A 24,868-nucleotide genomic window follows, 5' to 3' on the forward strand; every position below is an offset into this window, starting at 1 on the left:
AATCAGTAAATAATTAACAAATAATATTAATATTAATTGTGTCATTATTTTATTAAAGAGTGTGTGTAAATACAAAGGCAAACAATGAAATTCTATACATGTGCTTTGATATTCTATACATGTGCTATGACCTATTCATGCAGTGAATCAAACGCTTAATTCACATTAGCAATAAATATATAGGATGGAATTGCTTGCTGGAGGCCGAGTAGGCTAATGTTGAGAGAGGCGGAGATTAGGACTCGTGCAGGTAGGTGTGTGTATTGAGAGAGAGAGAGAGAGAGACTCGCGGGTGACTTGTTTGCTGAGGATATTGGATTTCTCTATTCATCGTCGTTAGTTCGCTCTCCTCTCTGCCAGCTCTCTGAGGACGTCTGATGCGCTGACCAGCCCTGCTGTAGCCTATCACTCTCGGGGTTGTCTGGCGGTGGACACAGACTGGACTGGACAGCCGTGATTGTATGTTTAAAAAGGAGCTGGTACATTACCACACCTTTGTTGCGCGTTGAAGACACTATATGAACAGTGAAGGGACTTTCCGCGAACGAAGAGACTCCTGAATGGTTTTCAGTTGGGTTTTATTTTACGCGTATTGTTCTGTGAAGGTTACGGATTTTGCTCAAGAATAAGGGCGTTTTAGAAGATCAAGACAAGTGAATGATCACACGAATATATGTGCTACTGTAAACCAAGACATTGTCCTGAGTAGACCCTAACGTCATTCCATTGTGGCTTAACACAAATCAGCTGCCTTGGATCTTACTTTTGCATAATATATTTTTCCCCCACGGATCTTTGGATTAGCAGAACTGTAGAATTAATATAATACAGGGAATACTCACCAAGAGGAAAGATGGGGAACAGTGTCTAGAACTGGTAAGTGAAGCGAGGTTACTATTTGATAAGCAGAATAATCGATTTAAATTTCATTCACGCACACATGCGTATGTGTGTGTGTGTGTGTGCGCGTGTGTGTGCGCGTGTGTGCGTGAGAGTGTTTAAGAATTACTTTATCTGCATTAAAATATGCTTGTGGCATATGTCAATCTTTGTCTATCCAATCAACGACAGAGCATTAAAACGTCAACATGCTGTCAGGAGAGAATTGTGCATGACTGAAGCTTAAATTCACTTGTCATTGTTGGCTGTAACTACACTCCACTATAGCATACATATTTATTTGTTCAATGAAGCTAAAACGTTTGATTTGGCTCTATGTTCCAGCATTTTGGATTTGAGATCAAATGATTTATACGAGGTGACGGTACAGAATGTCACCTTTTATTTGAGGGTATTTTCATAAATATGTTTTATCGCTTAGAAATGAAAGCACTATATGTATCTAGTCACATTTTGGAGTCACTGGTAACTGTTTCTGAACACTTCGACATTAATGTGGATGCTACCATGATTATGGATAATCATGAATGAGAAGTGAATAATGATAAGTGATACGTTTTTAGAGGCATAAATAGCACAACATTTTATCTCAAATCCAAAATATTGGAGTATAGAGCCAAATTAAACGTTTTAGCTTCACCATCCAATTAAAATAAGTAGGAGAGTGTACATTCTCAATCTCTAATACAATTTAACTTTGTAGTATTATGCAAATTAGTTCAATAGATTACACAGCTATTGTTGTGCAGAGTGTTCTGCAGAGTGCTGGTCAAAAGTTTACCTATATATAATAATTCCCGAGCAGCATCTCATTGGATCTACTACACTGGTCACGTTGCCTCTACTACCATGTTTGAATCAGAAACCCCCTGACTACCTCAACTCCACGATGATATCATCCACAGAGGTGAGCGCAGACTAGAGTTGTTTAAATGAACCTCCTGGCTCCTTCTAGTCACTATGCAGTTAATACTTCAAAAATGTAAATTCTTAGGTACATGGTAAGGGTTTATGTTTGTCCTCTGTTGATGTGTGCCTTTCTTTGTTTGCTGAAATCCATACTTTTTTATAAAACATTAATCAAATACAACTATGAGTTTCCTTGCTGAGATTCAATTGGCACATTCCCACTGAGTTGCCATCTTAGAGCAACAGCAATAAGGAAACATGAGGAAAGAGTAAGAAATACACAGCTATCCTAAATAATGTACATTCATTCCATTTAAACTACATGGCTTGTATGCTAAACTTACCTTTCTTATCTTGCCTCTGTGTAATCATTAACCGTGCAGGGATACATTGTAAACGCGACTACTTCCTCAAACAGGGTGTTGCTATTCTGCTCTTCACAGCACTAGTAGCATAGTAGGCTAAATGCTATTTAGCAGTTCCTGGACTTACACCATTATTTTGTTAGAATTATATTCATACAGTGTAGCCTAGTGTACAGCTTATGGTTTTGAGGTCTGAGGATCATCATAGCCCCTGCGTAAATTTCCCACGTGTGTAGGATGATTTCGTAGAGAGCTTCTGAGGGACGTGTGTATCCCAGGTAGGCAAATGTATTCTCTATATCGTAATAGTCATAAATCAACAGTTATTGAATATTCAAACCATACAGAGGTACTAGAGCAGGAAACATGTTGGAGATGTGGCCCCAGTGGCATGTTACCTATCATTTTCATTTCATTGTGAATGCGAACAGTATCCCAACTTTTTACAGATTCTCAGCCACCTCTCACTGAACACACATTCACTCTGTCACAATCTATAAATGATGGATTCCTTGATACAGGATGTATTTGAGTTTGTAGTGCATGGATGGGTCCCCTATGAGGTATTATGATTATACTAGGCTTAGAAAACCTGTTAGGTGGGCAGAGACACTCAAGACCTTCTGGCTGACATCCACACCAAAGGCATTAGCCCTGCTACAACTTTCCCACACCCTCATCTCCGGTCCCCTCCACCCCTCTTCTCCACCCTGCTCCTCCCAGGACCCCAGGGTCTGAGGGGGAGTGAGGGGGTTCAGGTTTCCCACCCTCCCCTACACACGCAGGCAGCATGGAGCTCCAGCCTGAGATCCTCCCCAGTAGACCTAATGCTACTGTAGCTGATCTTTTCACACAGAGATGCTCTAACCACCAGAACCCTGCATGTAGCCTTCTCTAACCACCAGACCCCTGCATGTAGCCTTCTCTAACCACCAGAACCCTGCATGTAGCCTTCTCTAACCACCAGACCCCTGCATGTAGCCTTCTCTAACCACCAGAACCCTGCATGTAGCCTTCTCTAACCACCAGAACCCTGCATGTAGCCTTCTCTAACCACCAGACCCCTGCATGTAGCCTTCTATAACCACCAGACCCCTGCATGTAGCCTTCTCTAACCACCAGAACCCTGCATGTAGCCTTCTATAACCACCAGACCCCTGCATGTAGCCTTCTCTAACCACCAGACCCCTGCATGTAGCTTTCTATAACCACCAGACCCCTGCATGTAGCCTTCTCTAACCACCAGACCCCTGCATGTAGCCTTCTATAACCACCAGAACCCTGCATGTAGCCTTCTCTAACCACCAGACCCCTGCATGTAGCCTTCTATAACCACCAGACCCCTGCATGTAGCCTTCTCTAACCACCAGAACCCTGCATGTAGCCTTCTATAACCACCAGAACCCTGCATGTAGCCTTCTCTAACCACCAGAACCCTGCATGTAGCCTTCTATAACCACCAGACCCCTGCATGTAGCCTTCTATAACCACCAGACCCCTGCATGTAGCCTTCTATAACCACCAGAACCCTGCATGTAGCCTTCTCTAACCACCAGAACCCTGCACGTAGCCTTCTCTAACCACCAGACCCCTGCATGTAGCCTTCTCTAACCACCAGAACCCTGCATGTAGCCTTCTCTAACCACCAGAACCCTGCATGTAGCCTTCTCTAACCACCAGAACCCTGCATGTAGCCTTCTCTAACCACCAGAACCCTGCATGTAGCCTTCTCTAACCACCAGACCCCTGCATGTAGCCTTCTCTAACCACCAGACCCCTGCATGAAGCCTTCTATAACCACCAGAACCCTGCATGTAGCCTTCTATAACCACCAGACCCCTGCATGTAGCCTTCTATAACCACCAGACCCCTGCATGTAGCCTTCTCTAACCACCAGACCCCTGCATGTAGCCTTCTCTAACCACCAGAACCCTGCATGTAGCCTTCTCTAACCACCAGACCCCTGCATGTAGCCTTCTATAACCACCAGACCCCTGCATGTAGCCTTCTATAACCACCAGACCCCTGCATGTAGCCTTCTATAACCACCAGACCCCTGCATGTAGCCTTCTATAACCACCAGACCCCTGCATGTAGCCTTCTATAACCACCAGAACCCTGCATGTAGCCTTCTATAACCACCAGACCCCTGCATGTAGCCTTCTATAACCACCAGACCCCTGCATGTAGCCTTCTATAACCACCAGACCCCTGCATGTAGCCTTCTATAACCACCAGACCCCTGCATGTAGCCTTCTCTAACCACCAGAACCCTGCATGTAACCTTCTATAACCACCAGACCCCTGCATGTAGCCTTCTCTAACCACCAGAACCCTGCATGTAGCCTTCTCTAACCACCAGAACCCTGCATGTAGCCTCCTATAACCACCAGAACCCTGCATGTAGCCTTCTCTAACCACCAGAACTCTGCATGCAGCCCTAGGCCTTTTCTGTTGTCTGTCACTCTTTCTATTTAACTGTCTCTCTCTCAATCTCTCCATCTCTCTGGTGACACATTGGGAAAAGGGCAGAAACCCTTACCTCTGTGTCCTCTCTCACAATGGCTCACATTTATTGAAGTAAGTGCGTCATAGGGAAAGGTAAAAGTCATCTTCTGAGGCTCCTCTCCTCTACTGCCAAGAACTTGAGCTTCTTACTGTTAACACATTCATCCATTTACCAACACAAAATCGCTACAATCGACTCTATGCACTCTCTGAAACTAAACTCAGCAAAAAAAGAAACATCCCTTTTTCAGGACCCTGTCTTTGTCACGTTCTGACCATAGTTCTTGTGTGTTTTGCTTGTTTTAGTGTTGGTCAGGACGTGAGCTGGGTGGGCATTCTATGTTGTGTGTCTAGTTTGTCCGTTTCTATGTTTGGCCTAATATGGTTCTCAATCAGAGGCAGATGTTTTGTGTTGGGACTCATATAAAGGTGGCTTGTTTTGTGTTGGGATTTTGTGGGTGGTTGTTTCCTGTCTCTGTGTTGTCTCTGCACCAGCTAGGACTGTATCGGTTTGCCACTTTTTGTTATTTTGTATTTGTTAAGTGTTCACTGTTTTTTTTATAATTAAACATGTTGAGCACTGGCTACGCTGCGTGTTGGTCCGATCCCTGCTACACCTCCTCTTCTCTTGAAGAGAAGGAAGGCTGCCGTTACAGTCTTTCAAAGATAATTCGTAAAAATCCAAATAACTTCACAGATCTTCATTGTAAAGGGTTTAAACAGTTTCCAATGCTTGTTCAATGAACCATAAACAATTAATGAACATCCCCCTTGTGGTATGTCTTTAAGACACTAACAGATTATAGATGGTAGGCAATTAAGGTCACAGTTATGAAAACTTAGGACACTAAAGAGGCATTTCTACTGACTCTAAAAAACACAAAAAAGATGCCCAGGGTCCCTGCTCATCTACGTGAACGTGCCTTAGGCATGCTGCAAGGATGCATGAGGACTGCAGATGTGGCCAGGGCAATAAATTGCAATGTCCGTGTGTGAGACTGTGAGATGCCTAAGACAGCGCTACAAAGAGACAAGACGGACAGCTGATTGTCCTCGCAGTGGCAGACCACGTGTAACAACACCTGCACAGGATTGGTACATCCGAAAATCACACCTGCCGGACAGGTACAAGATGGCAACAACAACTGCCCAAGTTACACCAGGAACGCACAATCCCTCAATCAGTGCTTAAACTGTCCGCGAGAGGCTGGACTGAGGGCTTGTAGGCCTGTTGTAAGGCAGGTCTTCACCAGACATTACTGGCAACAACGTTGCCTATGGGCACAAACCCACCGTCGCTGGACCAGACAGGACTGGCGGTTTTGTCTCACCAAGGGTGATGGTCGGATTCGCGTTTATCGTCGAAGGAATGAGCGTTACACTGAGGCCTGTACTCTGGAGCGGGATTGATTTGCAGGTGGAGGGTCCGTCATGGTCTGGGGCGGTGTGTCACAGCATTATCGGACTGAGCTTGTTGTCATTGCAGGTAATCTCAAAGCTGTGCGTTACAGGGAAGACATCCTCCTCCCTCATGTGGTACCCTTCCTGCAGGCTCATCCTGACATGACCCTCCAGCAGGACAATGCCACCAGCCATACTGCTCGTTCTGTGCATGATATCCTGCAAGACAGGAATGTCAATGTTCTGCCATGGCCAGCGAAGAGCCCGGATCTCAATCCCATTGAGGTCGTCTGGGACCTGTTGGATCGGAGGGTGAGGGCTAGGGCCATTCCCCCCAGACATGTCCGGGAACTTGCAGGTGCCTTGGTCGAAGAGTGGGGTAACATCTCACAGCAAGAACTGGCACATCTGGTGCAGTCCATGAGGAGGAGATGCACTGCAGTACTTAATGCAGCTGGTGGCCAGACCAGATACTCACTGTTACTTTTGATTTTGACCCCCCCTTTGTTCAGGGACACATTATTCCATTTCTGTTAGTCACATGTCTGTGGAACTTGTTCAGTTTATGTCTCAGTTGTTGAATCTTGTTATGTTCATACAAATATTTACACATGTTAAGTTTGCTGAAAATGATGATGCAGTTGACAGTGAAAGGACGTTTCTTTTTTTGTTGAGTTTATGTAGTTTCACTTTAAAGTTTTAAAGTGAAACCTGGGCCCTTATCCACAAAGTGTCTCAGAGTAAGAGTGCTGTTCTAGGATCAGTTTTGCCTTTCAGATAATTATAAGATTATATGGACAGATTCTAGATCAGCAGTCCTACTCTGAGACGCTTTGTGGACACAGGCTCTGAGGGCTCAAGTTCCTGTTTGATAAGGGTTCCTGTGAGTCACCATGGCCAGGGTAGTCATTCAACCTCTCCCAGGTGGACTCCTGCACCACATGTGCCCCAATCCTCCAATCCAGGCCCGGTATAGAGAGAGAAACAGGTGTGTGCCTAACGAGGGCATAATTTACTTTGACGTAACGTGAAATGGAAAGGGGCTTGCCACAGCCCAGAATGTGAGGTCATGTTGGGTAGTGTGTACTCAGGGTCTGAGTGTGTCTAAAGGGTCATGGTGGGTAATGTGTACTCAGGGTCTGAGTGTGTCTAAAGGGTTATGGTGGGTAATGTGTACTCAGGGTCTGAGTGTGTCTGAGGGTCATGGTGGGTAGTGTATATTCAGGGTCTGAGTGTGTCTAAAGGGTCATGGTGGGTAGTGTGTACTCAGGGTCTGAGTGTGTCTGAGGGTCATGGTGGGTAGTGTGTACTCAGGGTCTGAGTGTGTCTGAGGGTCATGGTGGGTAGTGTGTACTCAGGGTCTGAGTGTGTCTGAGGGTCATGGTGGGTAGTGTGTACTCAGGGTCTGAGTGTGTCTAAAGGGTCATGTTGGGTAGTGTGTACTCAGGGTCTGAGTGTGTCTGAGGGTCATGGTGGGTAGTGTGTACTCAGGGTCTGAGTGTGTCTAAAGGGTCATGTTGGGTAGTGTGTACTCAGGGTCTGAGTGTGTCTGAGTGGTAAACACAGAGAGGGGCTGGGCTGTTAGTCTGTCTGGTGATTGTTGTTATAAGGTAGTCCAAATACATGGCTTGGACAAATCCAAAAAGACATCATATTCTACATTCCAAAGACACACTCGTTATGCTTCAGTCACAATGTCTCTGTCTCTCATGTCACATCATGTCTCTGTCTCTCATGTCTCATCATGTCTCTGTCTCTCATGTCACATCATGTCTATGTCTCTCATGTCTCATCAGGTCTCTGTTTCTCATGTCTCATCATGTCCCTGTCTCTCATGTCTCATTATATCTCTGTCTCTTATGTCTCTGTCTCTCATGTTTCATCATGTCACTGTCTCTCATGTCTCATCATGTCTCTGTCTCTCATGTCTAATCATGTCTCTGTCTCTCATGTCTCATCAGGTCTCTGTTTCTCATGTCTCATCATGTCCCTGTTTCTCATGTCTCATTATATCTCTGTCTCTTATGTCTCTGTCTCTCATGTTTCATCATGTCACTGTCTCTCATGTCTAATCATGTCTCTGTCTCTCATGTCTCATCATGTCTCTGTCTCTCATGTCTCATCATGTCTCTGTCTCTCATGTCTAATCATGTCTCTGTCTCTCATGTCTCATCATGTCTCTGTCTCTCAAGTCTCCTCATGTCTCTCTCTCTCATGTCACATCATGTCTCTGTCTCATGTCTAATCATGTCTCTGTCTCTCATGTCTCATCATGTCTCTGTCTCTCATGTCTCCCTCTCTCATGTCACATCATGTCTCTGTCTCTCATGTCTAATCATGTCTCTGTCTCTCATGTCTCATCATGTCTCTGTCTCTCATGTCTCATCATGTCTCTGTCTCTCATGTCTCCTCATGTCTCTCTCTCTCATGTCACATCATGTCTCTGTCTCTCATGTCTCATCATGTCTATGTCTCTCATGTCACATCATGTCTCTGTCTCTCATGTCACATCATGTCTCTGTCTCTCATGTCACATCATGTCTCTGTCTCTCATGTCTAATCATGTCTCTGTCTCTCATGTCTCATCATGTCTCTGTCTCTCATGTCTCATCATGTCTCTGTCTCTCATGTCGCATCATGTCTCTGTCTCTCATGTCTCCTCATGTCTCTCTCTCTCATGTCACATCATGTCCTCTCATGTCACATCATGTCTCTGTCTCTCATGTCTCCTCATGTCTCTCTCTCTCATGTCACATCATGTCCTCTCATGTCACATCATGTCTCTGTCTCTCATGTCACATTATGTCTCTGTCGGGTAATAAGGGATACAGTTACATTAAATCAGAATCTTGACAGACATTATGAAATTAGTAATGCAGCGGTATTAGATTTGCATCGGTTGCCAATTACTTGTAGTTGATTGCATTATCCGGCAATTATTTTTGCATGGTTGTGCAAAATCAATGTAAAGAACATTTGACAATCCTTTTTGATTCGCACCAAAAGATCTCATGGTAACTAGAAAGTGATTTATTCTATCCAGGCACTGATGCTCTACCAACTGAGCAACAGAGCCCTACTGAACATAAATAGAAATACAACATGTAACAATTTCAACAATTTTATTGAGTTACAGTTCATAGAAGGAAATCAGTCAATTGAAATAAATAAATTTGTCCCTAATCTATGGGTTTCACATGACTGGGCAGAGGCCCACCCACTTGGGAGCCAGGCCCACCTACTGGGGAGCCTAGCCCATCCAATCAGAATCAGTTTATCCACAAAAAGGGCTTTATTACAGACAGAAATACTCCTTAGAACCCTTCCTGCCAAATTCTTTAACGACGTTGTATGGTAGAGAAATTAACATAAAATTATCTGGCAACAGCTCTGTTGGACACTCCTGCAGTCAGCATGCCAATTGGACACTTCTTCAAAACTTGTGACATCTGTGGCATTGTGTTGTGTGACAAAACTGCAAGTTTTAGAGTGACCTTATATGATCCTCAACACAAGGTGCACCTATGTATTGATCATGCCGTTTCATCAGTTTCTTGTTATGCCACACCTGTTAGGAGGATGGATTATCTTGGCAAAGGAGAAATGCTCAATGACAGGGATGTGGGCCCGGCTGGTTGCCTCTAACACACACACTCCCAGGTAGTGTATTTTGGAAGAATATTCCCAAAGAGGTTTACGCTGGGGATTGATGAAGCTGATCCAGGATGGTGGTGGCTGTTCAACAGAGGGATTTAGGGAAAGTGTTCATGTTATGCTCAGCCTCTCTCTCTCTCACTGATATGCCTTACCACAGAAAGAAGGCGGGTGGCGTATGGGTGGAGAAATGGAATACTGCAATGGTAACTTGATAGTTTGTGTGTGTGTGTGTGTGTGTGTGTGTGTGTGTGTGTGTGTGTGTGTGTGTGTGTGTGTGTGTGTGTGTGTGTGTGTGTGTGTGTGTGTGTGTGTGTGTGTGTGTGTGTGTGTGTGTGTGTGTGTGTGTGTGTGTGTGTGTAACACAATACACTCATTTGTCTGCAGCTGAATCCCCCACACCACAAACAAAGGAAGGCGGTTTATGGTTTGTTAGAAAGCGCGCTGAGACATAAGCTTGGAATTTTTCGCTCTCTATGTTGGCGTTAACTCCACTCAACTTGGCAGAAGAGTGGCCTGGCCTTACTCATTCTCCTCAGGCATAGTGCTGGACGCCAATAGACTTTTGGGGTCCTGTTGTGACTGTGGAGAATGGTGAGCCAAAATGGCTCCCATGCCAGCAGTCCCCAATGGGAGGACAGGCTGCTGAAGGGCCATCTGTACAGGCATCCTGACATGGAGGGTTGAGAAGTAGGGCAGGGAAGGGAATGGATGGACTAGTGGAGGGGAAAGATGCGGTATAGTGGAGAGAGAGAAAAACATAATGGTTTATTATTGTGATGATCAATAACTACTGTGCTCAGATGACATCCTATTTAAAAAACACATCTGGGCTCAAATTGAGATAAAGCCCACAGAATCACTTCAAAGCAAACAACTTTCAAAGAACATCCCTGATATAGGCCAGTAGTGCAACAACGCTCCGAAGCACTCTCACTACGCCCCAAAACAGTGTCAGCACTACAAGTATGCCAATGTTTTTTTAGAGCAGTTCCTAAAAATGGAAAAGGCGCTAAAATAATGAACTTGCTAATAGAGTTAACAAGCAGAGCTGAAATTAGATGACAAGTGTTATAGAGAGTTAGGGGAGAGGAGAGGAGAGAAGAGAGAGTCAGGGGGAGGGGGAGAGTAGAGAGTCGGGGGGAGGGGGAGAGGAGAGAGTCGGGGGGAGGGGGAGAGGAGAGAGTCAGGTGGCCTCAGGCTTCCTGCCCTAGGGTGGAATGTCTCCTACTCACTGGTTCTCACCCATTCTCATTCTTCTTCTCACCCCTAATCATCCCTTCTTACCTCTTCCTCACCCCACCTCTTCACCCACCAAAGGGAGGGTAAGGGTAACATTTGACATCTCCTTGTCCGGGAGGGATCAATCCTGAATGACCTTTGAACCAGAAAATGACAACAAGAAAACCAAGAGTGCTGCCATACCCATAGAGGATGTTTCATGTCACCATTGGCATCTGAGAGGTGACTCTGAAAGGTTTTTGTAATATCTTCCTCATTCATAACCCACTTGAATATAAGGATCTTGTCGATCCAATTGGCTGTCAGTTATAACATTTTCCACTATATAGATGTCCAGAGGGAGCTGATACACTTTATATACAACAGTATGTAGACACCCCTTCAAAGTAGTGCATTCGGCTATTTCAGCCACACGTGTTGCTGACCGGTGTATAAAATTGAGCACACAGCCATGCGATCTCCATAGACAAAGATTGGCAGTAGAATGGCCTGACTGAAGAGCTCAGTGACTTTCAACGTGGCATCGTCTTAGGATGTCACCTTTCCAACAAGTCAGCAAATCTCTGCCCTGCAAGAGCTACCCCGTTCAACTGTAAGTTATTGCTGTTATTGTGAAGTGGAAACATCTAGGAGCAACAACGGCTCAGCTGTGAAGTGGTAGGCCACACAAGCTCAGAGAACAGGATTGCCGAGTGCTGAAGCGCGTGGCGCATAACAATTGTCTGTCCTCGGTTGCAACACTCACTACCAAGTTCCAAACTGCCTCTGGAAGCAACGTCAGCACAATAACTGTTCGTCGGGAGCTTCATGAAATGGGTTTCCATGGCCAAGAAGCCGCACATATGCCTAAGATCACCATGATCTGCCAAGCATCGGCTGGAGTGGTGTAAAGCTCACCGCCATTGGACTGTGGAGCAGTGGAAAGGCATTCTCTGGAGTGATGAATCACTCTTCACCATCTGGCAGTCCGACGGACGAATCTGGGTTTGGCGATGCCAGGAGAACGCTACCTACCCTAATGCATAGTGCCAACTCTAACGTTTGGTGGAGGAGGAATAATGGTCTGGGGCTGTTTTTCATGGTTCGGGCTAGGCCACTTAGTTCCAGTGAAGGGAAATCTTAAAAATACAGTATACAATGACATTCTATGCTTCCAACTTTGTGGCAACAGTCTGGGGAAGGCCCTTTCCTGTTTCAGCATGACAATGCCCCCGTGCACAAAGCCAGGTTCATAGAGAAATGGTTTGTCGAGGTCGGTGTGGAAGAACTTGACTGGCCTGCACAGCCTGCCTTGACCTCAACCCCATCTAACACCTGGGATAAATTGGAACACCGACTGTGAGCCAGGCCTAATTGCCCAACATCAGTGCACCACCTCACTAATGCTGTTGTGGCTGAACGGAAGCAAGTCCCTACAGCAATGTTCCAACATCTAGTGGAAAGCCTTCCCAGAAGAGTGGAGGCTGTTATTCTTTTTTTATATGTAACCTTTATTTAACTAGGCAAGTCAGTTAAGAACAAATTCTTATTTTACAATGACGGCCTACCCCAGCCAAACCTGGACGATGCTGGGCCAATTGTGTGCCGTGCAATGTGATGTGATGCAGCGGTGACACCTCTAACACTGAGCCGCAGTGTCTTAGACCACTGCACCACTCGGGAGCCCCTTATTAGAGCAGCAAAGCGGAGACCAACTCCATAGTAATGCCCATGATTTTGGAATGAGACGTCCGACAAGCAGGTATCAACATACTTTTGGTCATGTACTGTATGACAGACTAAATAATAAATCCTCTGTCTCCTCCCTGCTAGATACTGTCTCTCAGACATAGGATAACAGCTACTGCTGCTGTACAGAGACACAACTGGTCTTGTCCTCGCTTCACTCTGACTTTGGGAGTGATAAATTTACATGAATCACTGGTAAACAGCCCGGGTGTCTATACTGCCTCAGCCTCTCTAGGCTTTATACAGCTTCCAAGGTCTCTGAATAAGACACTAAAACAGCCTGGGCCAGGCTGAATAAAAAAGTTGGAAGAGGGGCTCTCAACCTTGGATTGACCCTGGTGTAAACAAAGCCCTGAGTGTACTCAGGAAGCAATGGATCTTACCCCCTGACCTCTAACCATTGACCTCTGTGTCTGAGAGTGCAGACTGAGATGTAATGCCTGACTGAATCAGCTGGCCTATTGTGAATCTGTCCTCAATGGCCCTACTCATTAACCCTTTAACCCCAACAGGCCCCTTAATCCTATATGTCTAAGAATCCAGACAGAGATTTGCTACCTCACTGATTCAGCCAGCCGCTCTCACTCCTCTCTCCACTACACTACCGTCTGATTTTAGAGTTCCCCAACTCCAATGACCTCTAACCTCTGAGTCTGAGAGAGCAGGCTGGTAGCTGTTTCTCTCCTCTCTCTCCTTCCTCTCCTTTCTGCCTCACTGACAGACAAGTGTGTGAATCATTCAGGTTGGGGAACAGGTTTCACAAAGAGAGAGGGAGAGAGAGAGAGAGAGAGAGAAACACAAACACACCCCACAGAGCCCCAGGACAACAGCACAATTAGACCCAACCAAATCATGAGAAAACAAAAAGATAATTACTTGACACATTGGAAAGAATTAACAAAAAAACAGAGCAAACTAGAATGTTATTTGGCCCTAAACAGAGAGTACACAGTGGCAGAATACCTGACCACTGTGACTGACCCAAACTTAAGGAAAGCTTTGACTATGTACAGACTCAGTGAGCATAGCCTTGCTATTGAGAAAGGCCGCCGTAGGCAGACATGGCTCTCAAGAGAAGACAGGCTATGTGCACACTGCCCACAAAATGAGGTGGAAACTGAGCTGCACTTCCTAACCTCCTGCCCAATGTATGACCATATTAGAGAGACATATTTCCCTCAGATTACACAGATCCACAAAGAATTCGAAAACAAATCCAATTTTGATAAACTCCCATATCTACTGGGTGAAATTCCACAGTGTGCCATCACAGCAGCAAGATTTGTGACCTGTTGCCACAAGAAAAGGGCAACCAGTGAAGAACAAACACCACTGTAAATACAACCCATATTTATGTTTATTTATTTTAACTTGTGTGCTTTAACCATTTGTACATTGTTACAACACTGCATATATATAATATGACATTTGTAATGTCTTTATTGTTTTGAAACTTCTGTATGTGTAATGTTTACTGTTCATTTTTATTGTTTATTTGACTTTTGTATATTACCTACCTCACTTGCTTTGGCAATGTTAACACATGTTTCCCATGCCAATAAAGCCCCTTGAATTGAAATTGAATTGAATTGAAAGAGGGGGGGTAGAGAGAGTGGGGTAGAGGGAGAGAGTGGGGTTAGAGAGAGGGGGTAGAGAGAGAGGGAGAGAGGGGGTAGAGAGAGAGGGAGAGAGGGGGTAGAGAGAGGGAGAGAGGGGGTAGAGAGAGAGAGAGGGGATAGAGAGAGAGAGAGAGGGGGTAGAGAGAGAGAGGGGGTAGAGAGAGAGAGGGGGTAGAGAGAGAGGGAGAGAGGGGGTAGAGAGAGAGGGAGAGAGGGGGTAGAGAGAGGGAGAGAGGGGGTAGAGAGAGAGAGGGGGTAGAGAGAGAGAGAGAGGGGGGGTAGAGAGAGAGAGAGAGAGAGAGAGAGAGAGAGAGAGAGAGAGAGAGAGAGAGAGAGAGAGAGAGAGAGAGAGAGAGGGGGTAGAGAGAGAGAGGGGGGGTAGAGAGAGAGAGAGGGGGTAGAGAGAGAGAGAGAGAGAGAGAGAGAGAGAGAGAGAGAGAGAGAGAGAGAGAGAGAGAGAGAGAGAGAGAGAGAGAGAGAGAGAGAGAGAGAGGGGGGGGGGGTAGAGAGAGATGAGGTGAGAGAGGGGGGTAGAGAGAGATGAGGTGAGAGAGGGGGGTAGAGAGAGATGAGGTGAGAGAGAGAGGTGGAGAGAGAGCGAGAGAGGTGGAGAGAGGTGGAGAGAGAGAGAGAGAGAGAGAGAGAGAGAGTACAACATAACGTGGTCCCGTGTGGCTCAGTTGGTAGAGCATGGCGCTTGCAACGCCAGGGTTGTGGGTTCATTCCCCACGGGGGGACCAGGATGAATATGTATGAACTTTCCAATTTGTAAGTCGCTCTGGATAAGAGCGTCTGCTAAATGACTAAAATGTAAAATGTAAATGTATAAAACACAAAATAAAGCATGCAGAGCAGAATTAGGCCGATACCCACTAATTATCAAATTCCAGAAAAGAGCAGATAAATTCTACAACCACCTAAATGGAAGCGATTCCCTAATCTTACATAACAAAACGATCATCTGCAGAGAGATGAACCTGGAGAAGAGTCCCCTAAGCAAGCTGGTCATGGGGCTCTGTTCACAAACAGACCCCACAGAGCCCCAGGACAGCAACACAATTAGACCCAACCAAATCGTGAGAAAACAAAAAGATAATTACTTGTCACATTGGAAAGAATTAACCAAAACACTGAGCAAACTGAAATGCTGGCCCTAAACAGAGAGTACACAGTGGCAGAATACCTGACCACTGTGACTGACCCAAAATTAAGGAAAGCTTTGACTATATACATACTCAGACCTGTCTCTCAAGAGAAGACAGGCTATGTGCACACTGCCCACAAAATTAGGTGAAACTGAGCTGCACTTTCTAACCTCCTACCAAATGTATGACCATATTAGAGACACATATTTCCCTCAGATTACACAGACACACAAAGAATTCAAAAACAAACCCAATTTTGATAACTCCCATATCTATTGTGTGAAATACGACAGTGTACAATCACAGCAGCAAGATTTGTGACCTGTTGCCACAAGAAAAGGGCAACCAGTGAAGAACAAACACCATTGTAAATACAACCTATATTTATGTTTATTTATTTTCCCTTTTGTAGAGAGGAGAGGGTCTCTGTATGAGAGCGACAATGGAAGGAAGAAAGAAAGAAAGAAAGAAAGAAAGAAAGAAAGAAAGAAAGAAAGAAAGAAAGAAAGAAAGAAAGAAAGAAAGGGAACAGGTGAAAAAAGAGAAAGATATGGAGGGAGGAGTCTGACAGCTTTAGCACCTCAGTCAAGCGAATGCCTTTCTTTCACGGGCGGTGTGTGTGTGTGCTCACGGGCGGTATGTGTGTGTGCTCACGGGCGGTGTGTGTGTGTGCTCACGGGCGGTGTGTGTGTGTGCTCACGGGCGGTGTGTGTGTGTGCTCACGGGCGGTGTGTGTGTGTGCTCACGGGCGGTGTGTGTGTGTGCTCACGGGCGGTATGTGTGTGTGCTCACGGCGGTATGTGTGTGTGCTCACGGGCGGTGTGTGTGTGTGCTCACGGGCGGTGTGTGTGTGTGCTCACGGGCGGTATGTGTGTGTGCTCACGGGCGGTGTGTGTGTGTGCTCACGGGCGGTGTGTGTGTGTGCTCACGGGCGGTATGTGTGTGTGCTCACGGGCGGTGTGTGTGTGTGCTCACGGGCGGTGTGTGTGTGTGCTCACGGGCGGTATGTGTGTGTGCTCACGGGCGGTATGTGTGTGTGCTCACGGGCGGTGTGTGTGTGTGCTCACGGGCGGTATGTGTGTGTGCTCACGGGCGGTGTGTGTGTGTGCTCACGGGCGGTATGTGTGTGTGCGTGTGTGTGTGTGTAAATCTCTGCAGACAGTGGCACCCTGTGTTAATCCTGACAGAACAAAGCAAGCGGCTCCCCATGACGGTGAGGATAGCAGCCCCACTGGAACAAAAGGTTGTCTGTCGGTGGTGTATATCTACTCCACTGCACAATGAGACTTACATCTGTCTAGATTCTAGACACACACGCTTCTGCTGCTGCTGTTGGTCTCGGCCAGGTAGTATGATAAACACCTGCTGTGTTTTAGTTGATGTGATGTTCCAGGCCCTATGGGAATGTGACGGAAGAAAATCTTAATCCTTAATAGTCTATTAGCTATGTTGTCTAACATTAGCTAATAGCTAATAACAATGTAGGCTGTGTATAGCGGTTTGCGGTTATGATATGAAGGTTTGGCTTGGAAAGTTTTTTTTTGCCTGGTCACATACAGCTGATGTGTTGTGCACTGAAGTCCACAAGCGAATGTAAAAGGTGAGTGGAGGAGAGCACGTAGATGCAAGAAGGAATTATACAACAATCACAGGTATCATGCGGTATGTGGCTGCTATGAAAGTGAACTGTGTTCGCATGTGATCAGGGGTGTATTCATTCTGCCGAGTCTGTTGAAAAACGCTTCTTAATCGGATGCAAACGTAATGAAACGAGGATAAACATAGCTGATTACACCCTAGATCAGCTTGATGCAGGCAAGATTGTGCAAGGCGGTTTTGAATGTCGCACTAACTGTCACCTTGATTACACATTTTTCTCTCGACCTGCGCACCTACATTGTAAACTTTCATTCATAGGCTAGGTTGTAGCAACCTTATGATGGGTTTAGGTAAAATGTGAGTATCATGTAGTAGCCTAAACATTGAACTGGGTGAATGGAATAGGAATGACAGTCATCCAATATGCTGTAATAGAAATAAGGCCATGCTCATAAAGAAAATAGTCATACTCCCTCATCCTAAACGTCACCAACCGCCACTGGGCCGAACGGTTTGGCGTACTAACTAATATGATCCCACTATGAAAAGGGGAGACTCTCAACGAACACAATCATGTTCTCCCCCCCCCCCCCCCCCCCAACTGTCACAAGACTTGTCTGAAGGTAATCGCAGTACCGATTAAAATGAATGGAAGAATGGAATAGCCTTCCCTTGGAGAACAAGCAAATAAAGAGTAAAAGGTTTTCTTTTGGACAAGGTTGTCTAAGGGAAACCACTCCACTGACCCTTGTGCCCCTACTGCTGGTCAGGTGGATTGATTTGAAGGATCGGCATGATGTGTAATTAATAGACTGTTTTAATGTGAAATGAATACGGTTGATTTTTAAGGTTAGGGAGAAGTGCAGTGAATAGTGACACTTTTTAGGATGTCAATATAAATGAATGTATTTATGGTTGTTTGTAATTTTGTCTTGTCTTTTAATCGTTATGTGTTATTGTTTTTACCATCGAGGACCACTTTGGAAATAAGCATTTTAATTAATACTTTCAGGTGATATGCTCTGGGTCCACATTGTACATTTTGTTGTATATGTCTGTTGCCCAAAATAAATTCAATTCAATTCAATGGAGGTAATTTTGTGCCAAAAAAAAGGAGTTAAATATGTATAAAAAAAACTAAAATGTTTCCTGAGCTTTCTTATATCTCCTAGACATAGGGCAGACACTTCAAAACCTTCTTCTGCATGATAGATTTTTTTACAGTCTGTTTTTCCATTTAGGAATGTGTTATTCAATGCATTTGTGTGGGCTATAGTAATATTGTCCAAATTCAATATTTTATAAAATAAATACAAAAGTGTTATATCTACAGGTATAGCCGTGGGAAGTAGGCGTGCTGAAAAATCATAATATATATTTTTTTAATGTTTTATTTTTTATATTTTATGACAAAAGTAGTGCACTGGGCCTTTAATAGTGCTGTATTAGCGGACCGATATAAATACATAAATACTGAACCCCCTTTGACTTTTAGAGGTGTTAAAAGCAGGTTGGTTCTACAGTAGGTTATGGGTGTGTCTGCAGGGGGATCTCACCTATTTTGCTGGAAATCGTGCAAAAAGCATTGCAGCATAATTCATTATTATTTTTGCGCAGCTAAATGTGTCTGATACTGTAGATGTGAGTCAGCACTACTGTAAAACACATTGGACAGGATGTGTGTATTATTGTTTCCTATACTGCTAGACCATGATGCATCACCTGGCGATGTCGTCATGTCATGAATAAATGATGGGGCTGGTTTGTGTGTTTGTGCGTGTGTGTGTGTGTGTGCATGCGTGTGCCTGCGTCCGTGTGTAACAGAGGTACCAACTGAGCACCCAGACACTCACACGCACACTCATGTTCATCCGCTCATCTGTCTCTGGGCTAATACAGGGGATTAGTTTATACAAACAGTGGTGACACATGGTTGAACTCACAGATGTCCTGCCACACCCATCATGGCCACAGAGCTGTACAGGCCTAACTACACAGTCAGCCAGTCAGCAAGTCAATCAACCAGTTAGTTATCCAGTCAGCCAGGCAGTCAGTCAGTCATCCACTCAGCCAGTCATCCAGCCAGCCAGTCAGTCAGCCAGTCAGCAAGCCAGACAGACAGTTAGCCAGTCATAGTCATTCAGCCAGTCAGTCATCCAGGCAGTCAGCTAGTCAGCCAGTCGGCCAGCCAGTCAGACAGTCAGCCAGTCACTCAGCTAGACAGTCAGCCCTGCCTTACATAGGAAATGCTTACTGTAGGGATCCCACTAGGACAGCATATAGCTGGCAGTGCCAGGGTAATCTACACCACAGCAGTGGTACTGCAAGGACACTGGGCTTTCCCCAGCATAATCACATCTAGACAATTATATATGTAAAATACTGAGGAAAAGTGAGATATTGATTGATTGATTTTATTGGACAATTTAAAAACACAGTACAACCACAATGCAGATAATGGCTTCTAATTGGGTCAGAATATATCTCAGACCTCACAATCCATTGTTTTAATTCACTTTGCTAAGTCCTGTTGCTTTTTCATGTCATTTATCACCAAACAGTCAAAAAGGTCAGAGACTAAAGCGGTGATGGTGTGTGTGCCAGCCTGCCTGTGTGTGTGTGTGTGTGTGTGTGTGTGTGTGTGTGTGTGTGTGTGTGTGTGTGTGTGTGTGTGTGTGTGTGTGTGTGTGTGTGTGTGTGTGTGTGTGTGTGTGTGTGTGTGTGTGTGTGTGTGTGTGTGCCTATACATGTACATGCTGTGAAATAGATGCACCCTGTCAGAGGAGGAGAGTTACGTCAGAAGACTAGAATGTTGTCAGGTTCCAGACAGGTGGACTGTGACAGCTTAATGAAAGGAGCAGGGTGTTGACTGCTGGCCTAAATACCTCCTTTCTCCCCTCAATGGATGCTGTTATTTATGTCACTGTGTCACAGTCTGAACACACTGAACTGCTGATTACCATGACCTCTGCCTTTCAACCAAAGACAAGGAAATGTCAGCTGCTTTAAAGAACCTTTTATCAGAGATGATGCAGGCAGAGTAGAGTGACAGCCACCCTCTCCCGCTTCCCCTTCCCGCACACTGCGTGTGCGTGTGCGTGTGCGTGCGCGTGTGTGTGCGTGTGTGTGTGTGTGTGTGTGTGTGTGTGTGTGTGTGTGTGTGTGTGTGTGTGTGTGTGTGTGTGTGTGTGTGTGTGTGTGTGTGTGTGTGTGTGTGTGTGTGTGTGTGTGTGTGTGTGTGTTTGTGTTTGTGTGTTTGCGTGTGTTTGCGTGTGCGTTTGCGTGTGTGTGTGTGTAATATGGGCAAAGAAACAAAGGGAAGAGGAAGTCTTGGAGAGGAAACTTGAGAAGCGTCACAATCTCACATTGCTACGTTGGCTTGACATCTCACCTCTTAGGTGTTGTAGACGGGGTCCGGAGGTACAACAAATTTCCTGCAATTCTACACAGTTTGACATCTATTATGCCTCTCAAGAGGTATGTTAAGGGGTATATGGAAGGGTATTTTGAAAACACAGTTTAAGTGGAAGGTCCATCCCCAACCCCCTAAAAAAGTATAACAAATTTAGTTTTTAGGGAAAACAGATTTGCAACTTCCTGCATTTCAACACATTTTGCCATGGGGCAGAGAGAAACAATTTCAGTTTTATAATGCTATTTTGTCATAAGTCATTTTGTCATAAGTCTTATATATTTTTTTGCAGATTTAAAGCTAAATTCCTGCTACTCTACACGTTTTGCCCTGAGGCTGAGAGAAAATGTTTCAGTTTTAAAGTAACTGTCCATTGAAAGTTTCACTTCATAAAGTTTATATTCTGTGGACTCACACCCAAATAATTTTGTTTACTCATCCTATACTCGTATTTGTGGCCAAAGCATGGAGATGTTTTATTATTTCTAAAAGCATGGAGATGTTTTATTATTTCTAAAAGCATGGAGATGTTTTATTATTTCTAAAACACCTCAAACTAGTATCTCAAATAGACCATTTCAAAAATGCTTGCTATTTCCTCATACAGGATGATGTCATCCTCCTGAGGAGGATGAGCTGGCCAATCAGCATTAATATTTTTAATGACCGATATACGCCCACAACATTCTGTTGTTGGGGTACACCCACACAAAAACATTGCCTTTTAACATACTTAATTACAATTTCAATCATAATGGAATTAATTAAGGTCATATTTCATAGAACTCTGGAAACACTGAGCAGTTACTTTAAAGGTCGACTTTGGGCAAAAAACAAAAAAATAGAGAGTGATGTCTTGAGAGCCAGATGAGGGGTAGAGAGAGGGATGAGGGGTAGAGAGAGGGATGGGGGGTAGAGAGAGAGATGAGGGGTAGAGAGAGGGATGAGGGGTAGAGAGAGAGGGATGAGGGGTAGAGAGAGGGATGAGGGGTAGAGAGAGGGATGAGGGGTAGAGAGAGGGATGAGGGGTAGAGAGAGTGATGAGAGGTAGAGAGAGTGATGAGGGGTAGAGAGGGATGAGGGGTAGAAAGAGGGATGAGGGGTAGAGAGAGAGGGAGGGGGTACAGAGAGAGAGAGAAGAGGGGTAGAGAGAGAGGGAGGAGGGTACAGAGAGAGAAAGTTGAGGGGTAGAGAGAGAGAGATGAGGGGTAGAGAGAGAGATGAGGGTTGGAGAGAGAGATGAGGGTTAGGGAGAGAGGAAACGGAACACTTTCTTACGGCAAAGGTCTCGACGGCGACAGTATGACACACATTTCCCCTCTTGTATTGCATCGTCCTTGGAGACGGCCTGCTGGGGGTTGGGGGGATATTCCATTTCCCCCAACAACGGAGGCTTTGGCTGGCAGGTTGTAAAGTCACTGGGATGGAATGAGTGTGTAGTGGAGACTGAACTAGAGATAATGCTCTGAGAGGGTAAACAGCTAGTCTGCTGAATGTATCTCTCTGTCTGTCCATCCCAGCCAGGAGAGGAATGCCCCAGACTGTGTTCCCAGCAGCAGGCACCATGTTCACCCCCAGTGGCTTCAGCCCCCACCTGGCCTCCACCTGCTCTGAGGCTGACCCTGAGGAGGAGGAAGGCCCCCAGGAGGCCAGAGGACCTGGGGCTTGCGTGGCCGATGGACCCCCCATTACCTCCGCCTCTCTGGACACTCTCATCCAGCACCTGGTGCCCACCGCAGACTACTACCCAGAGGTAAACACCACCCTGGTTGTAGTGGCCCCAGCCTCAGAAGTAGAAATAGTAGTAGGAATATAATGTTAATGAAAATGGAAATACTGGATGTGTTTAACCCATTGTGTCCCTCCACAGAAAGCCTATGTGTTTAACCCATTGTGTCCCTCCACAGAAAGCCTATGTGTTTAACCCATTGTGTCCCTCCACAGAAAGCCTATGTGTTTAACCCATTGTGTCCCTCCACAGAAAGCCTATGTGTTTAACCCATTGTTTCCCTCCACAGAAAGCCTATGTGTTTAACCCATTGTGTCCCTCCACAGAAAGCCTATGTGTTTAACCCATTGTGTCCCTCCACAGAAAGCCTATGTGTTTAACCCATTGTTTCCCTCCACAGAAAGCCTATGTGTTTAACCCATTGTGTCCCTCCACAGAAAGCCTATGTGTTTAACCCATTGTGTCCCTCCACAGAAAGCCTATGTGTTTAACCCATTGTTTCCCTCCACAGAAAGCCTATGTGTTTAACTCATTGTTTCCCTCCACAGAAAGCCTATGTGTTTAACCCATTGTTTCCCTCCACAGAAAGCCTATGTGTTTAACCCATTGTTTCCCTCCACAGAAAGCCTATGTGTTTAACCCATTGTTTCCCTCCAGAGAAAGCCTATGTGTTTAACCCATTGTTTCCCTCCACAGAAAGCCTATGTGTTTAACCCATTGTTTCCCTCCAGAGAAAGCCTATGTGTTTAACCCATTGTTTCCCTCCACAGAAAGCCTATGTGTTTAACCCATTGTTTCCCTCCACAGAAAGCCTATGTGTTTAACCCATTGTGTCCCTCCACAGAAAGCCTATGTGTTTAACCCATTGTTTCCCTCCACAGAAAGCCTATGTGTTTAACCCATTGTTTCCCTCCACAGAAAGCCTATGTGTTTAACCCATTGTGTCCCTCCACAGAAAGCCTATGTGTTTAACCCATTGTGTCCCTCCACAGAAAGCCTATGTGTTTAACCCATTGTTTCCCTCCACAGAAAGCCTATGTGTTTAACCCATTGTGTCCCTCCACAGAAAGCCTATGTGTTTAACCCATTGTTTCCCTCCACAGAAAGCCTATGTGTTTAACCCATTGTTTCCCTCCACAGAAAGCCTATGTGTTTAACCCATTGTGTCCCTCCACAGAAAGCCTATGTGTTTAACCCATTGTGTCCCTCCACAGAAAGCCTATGTGTTTAACCCATTGTGTCCCTCCACAGAAAGCCTATGTGTTTAACCCATTGTGTCCCTCCACAGAAAGCCTATGTGTTTAACCCATTGTTTCCCTCCACAGAAAGCCTATGTGTTTAACCCATTGTGTCCCTCCACAGAAAGCCTATGTGTTTAACCCATTGTTTCCCTCCACAGAAAGCCTATGTGTTTAACCCATTGTGTCCCTCCACAGAAAGCCTATGTGTTTAACTCATTGTGTCCCTCCACAGAAAGCCTATGTGTTTAACCCATTGTTTCCCTCCACAGAAAGCCTATGTGTTTAACCCATTGTGTCCCTCCACAGAAAGCCTATGTGTCTAACCCATTGTGTCCCTCCACAGAAAGCCTATGTGTTTAACCCATTGTGTCCCTCCACAGAAAGCCTATGTGTTTAACCCATTGTTTCCCTCCACAGAAAGCCTATGTGTTTAACCCATTGTTTCCCTCCACAGAAAGCCTATGTGTTTAACCCATTGTTTCCCTCCACAGAAAGCCTATGTGTTTAACCCATTGTTTCCCTCCACAGAAAGCCTATGTGTTTAACTCATTGTTTCCCTCCACAGAAAGCCTATGTGTTTAACCCATTGTTTCCCTCCACAGAAAGCCTATGTGTTTAACCCATTGTTTCCCTCCACAGAAAGCCTATGTGTTTAACCCATTGTTTCCCTCCAGAGAAAGCCTATGTGTTTAACCCATTGTTTCCCTCCACAGAAAGCCTATGTGTTTAACCCATTGTTTCCCTCCAGAGAAAGCCTATGTGTTTAACCCATTGTTTCCCTCCACAGAAAGCCTATGTGTTTAACCCATTGTTTCCCTCCACAGAAAGCCTATGTGTTTAACCCATTGTGTCCCTCCACAGAAAGCCTATGTGTTTAACCCATTGTTTCCCTCCACAGAAAGCCTATGTGTTTAACCCATTGTTTCCCTCCACAGAAAGCCTATGTGTTTAACCCATTGTGTCCCTCCACAGAAAGCCTATGTGTTTAACCCATTGTGTCCCTCCACAGAAAGCCTATGTGTTTAACCCATTGTTTCCCTCCACAGAAAGCCTATGTGTTTAACCCATTGTGTCCCTCCACAGAAAGCCTATGTGTTTAACCCATTGTTTCCCTCCACAGAAAGCCTATGTGTTTAACCCATTGTTTCCCTCCACAGAAAGCCTATGTGTTTAACCCATTGTGTCCCTCCACAGAAAGCCTATGTGTTTAACCCATTGTGTCCCTCCACAGAAAGTCTATGTGTTTAACCCATTGTGTACCTCCACAGAAAGCCTATGTGTTTAACCCATTGTGTCCCTCCACAGAAAGCCTATGTGTTTAACCCATTGTTTCCCTCCACAGAAAGCCTATGTGTTTAACCCATTGTGTCCCTCCACAGAAAGCCTATGTGTTTAACCCATTGTTTCCCTCCACAG

General features: G+C 45.2%; 1 protein-coding gene across 2 annotated transcripts in view; it reads left to right on the forward strand.

Moving 5' to 3' along the window:
• Positions 1-293: 293 nt before the first annotated feature.
• Positions 294-24,868, forward strand: part of LOC139581449 (ras-GEF domain-containing family member 1C-like) — a 42,055-nt gene continuing 17,480 nt past the window's right edge. For both annotated transcript variants that reach the window (XM_071411224.1, XM_071411225.1), the window contains exons 1-2: positions 294-876; positions 22,003-22,235. In XM_071411224.1, the coding sequence (XP_071267325.1) occupies positions 22,014-22,235 (222 nt within the window). In that variant the 5' untranslated portion in view covers positions 294-876; positions 22,003-22,013. The remainder of the gene's footprint in view (positions 877-22,002; positions 22,236-24,868) is intronic.

The sequence above is a fragment of the Salvelinus alpinus genome, chromosome 7 (genome assembly GCF_045679555.1).
Source record: "Salvelinus alpinus chromosome 7, SLU_Salpinus.1, whole genome shotgun sequence".
Taxonomy (NCBI): domain Eukaryota; kingdom Metazoa; phylum Chordata; class Actinopteri; order Salmoniformes; family Salmonidae; genus Salvelinus; species Salvelinus alpinus.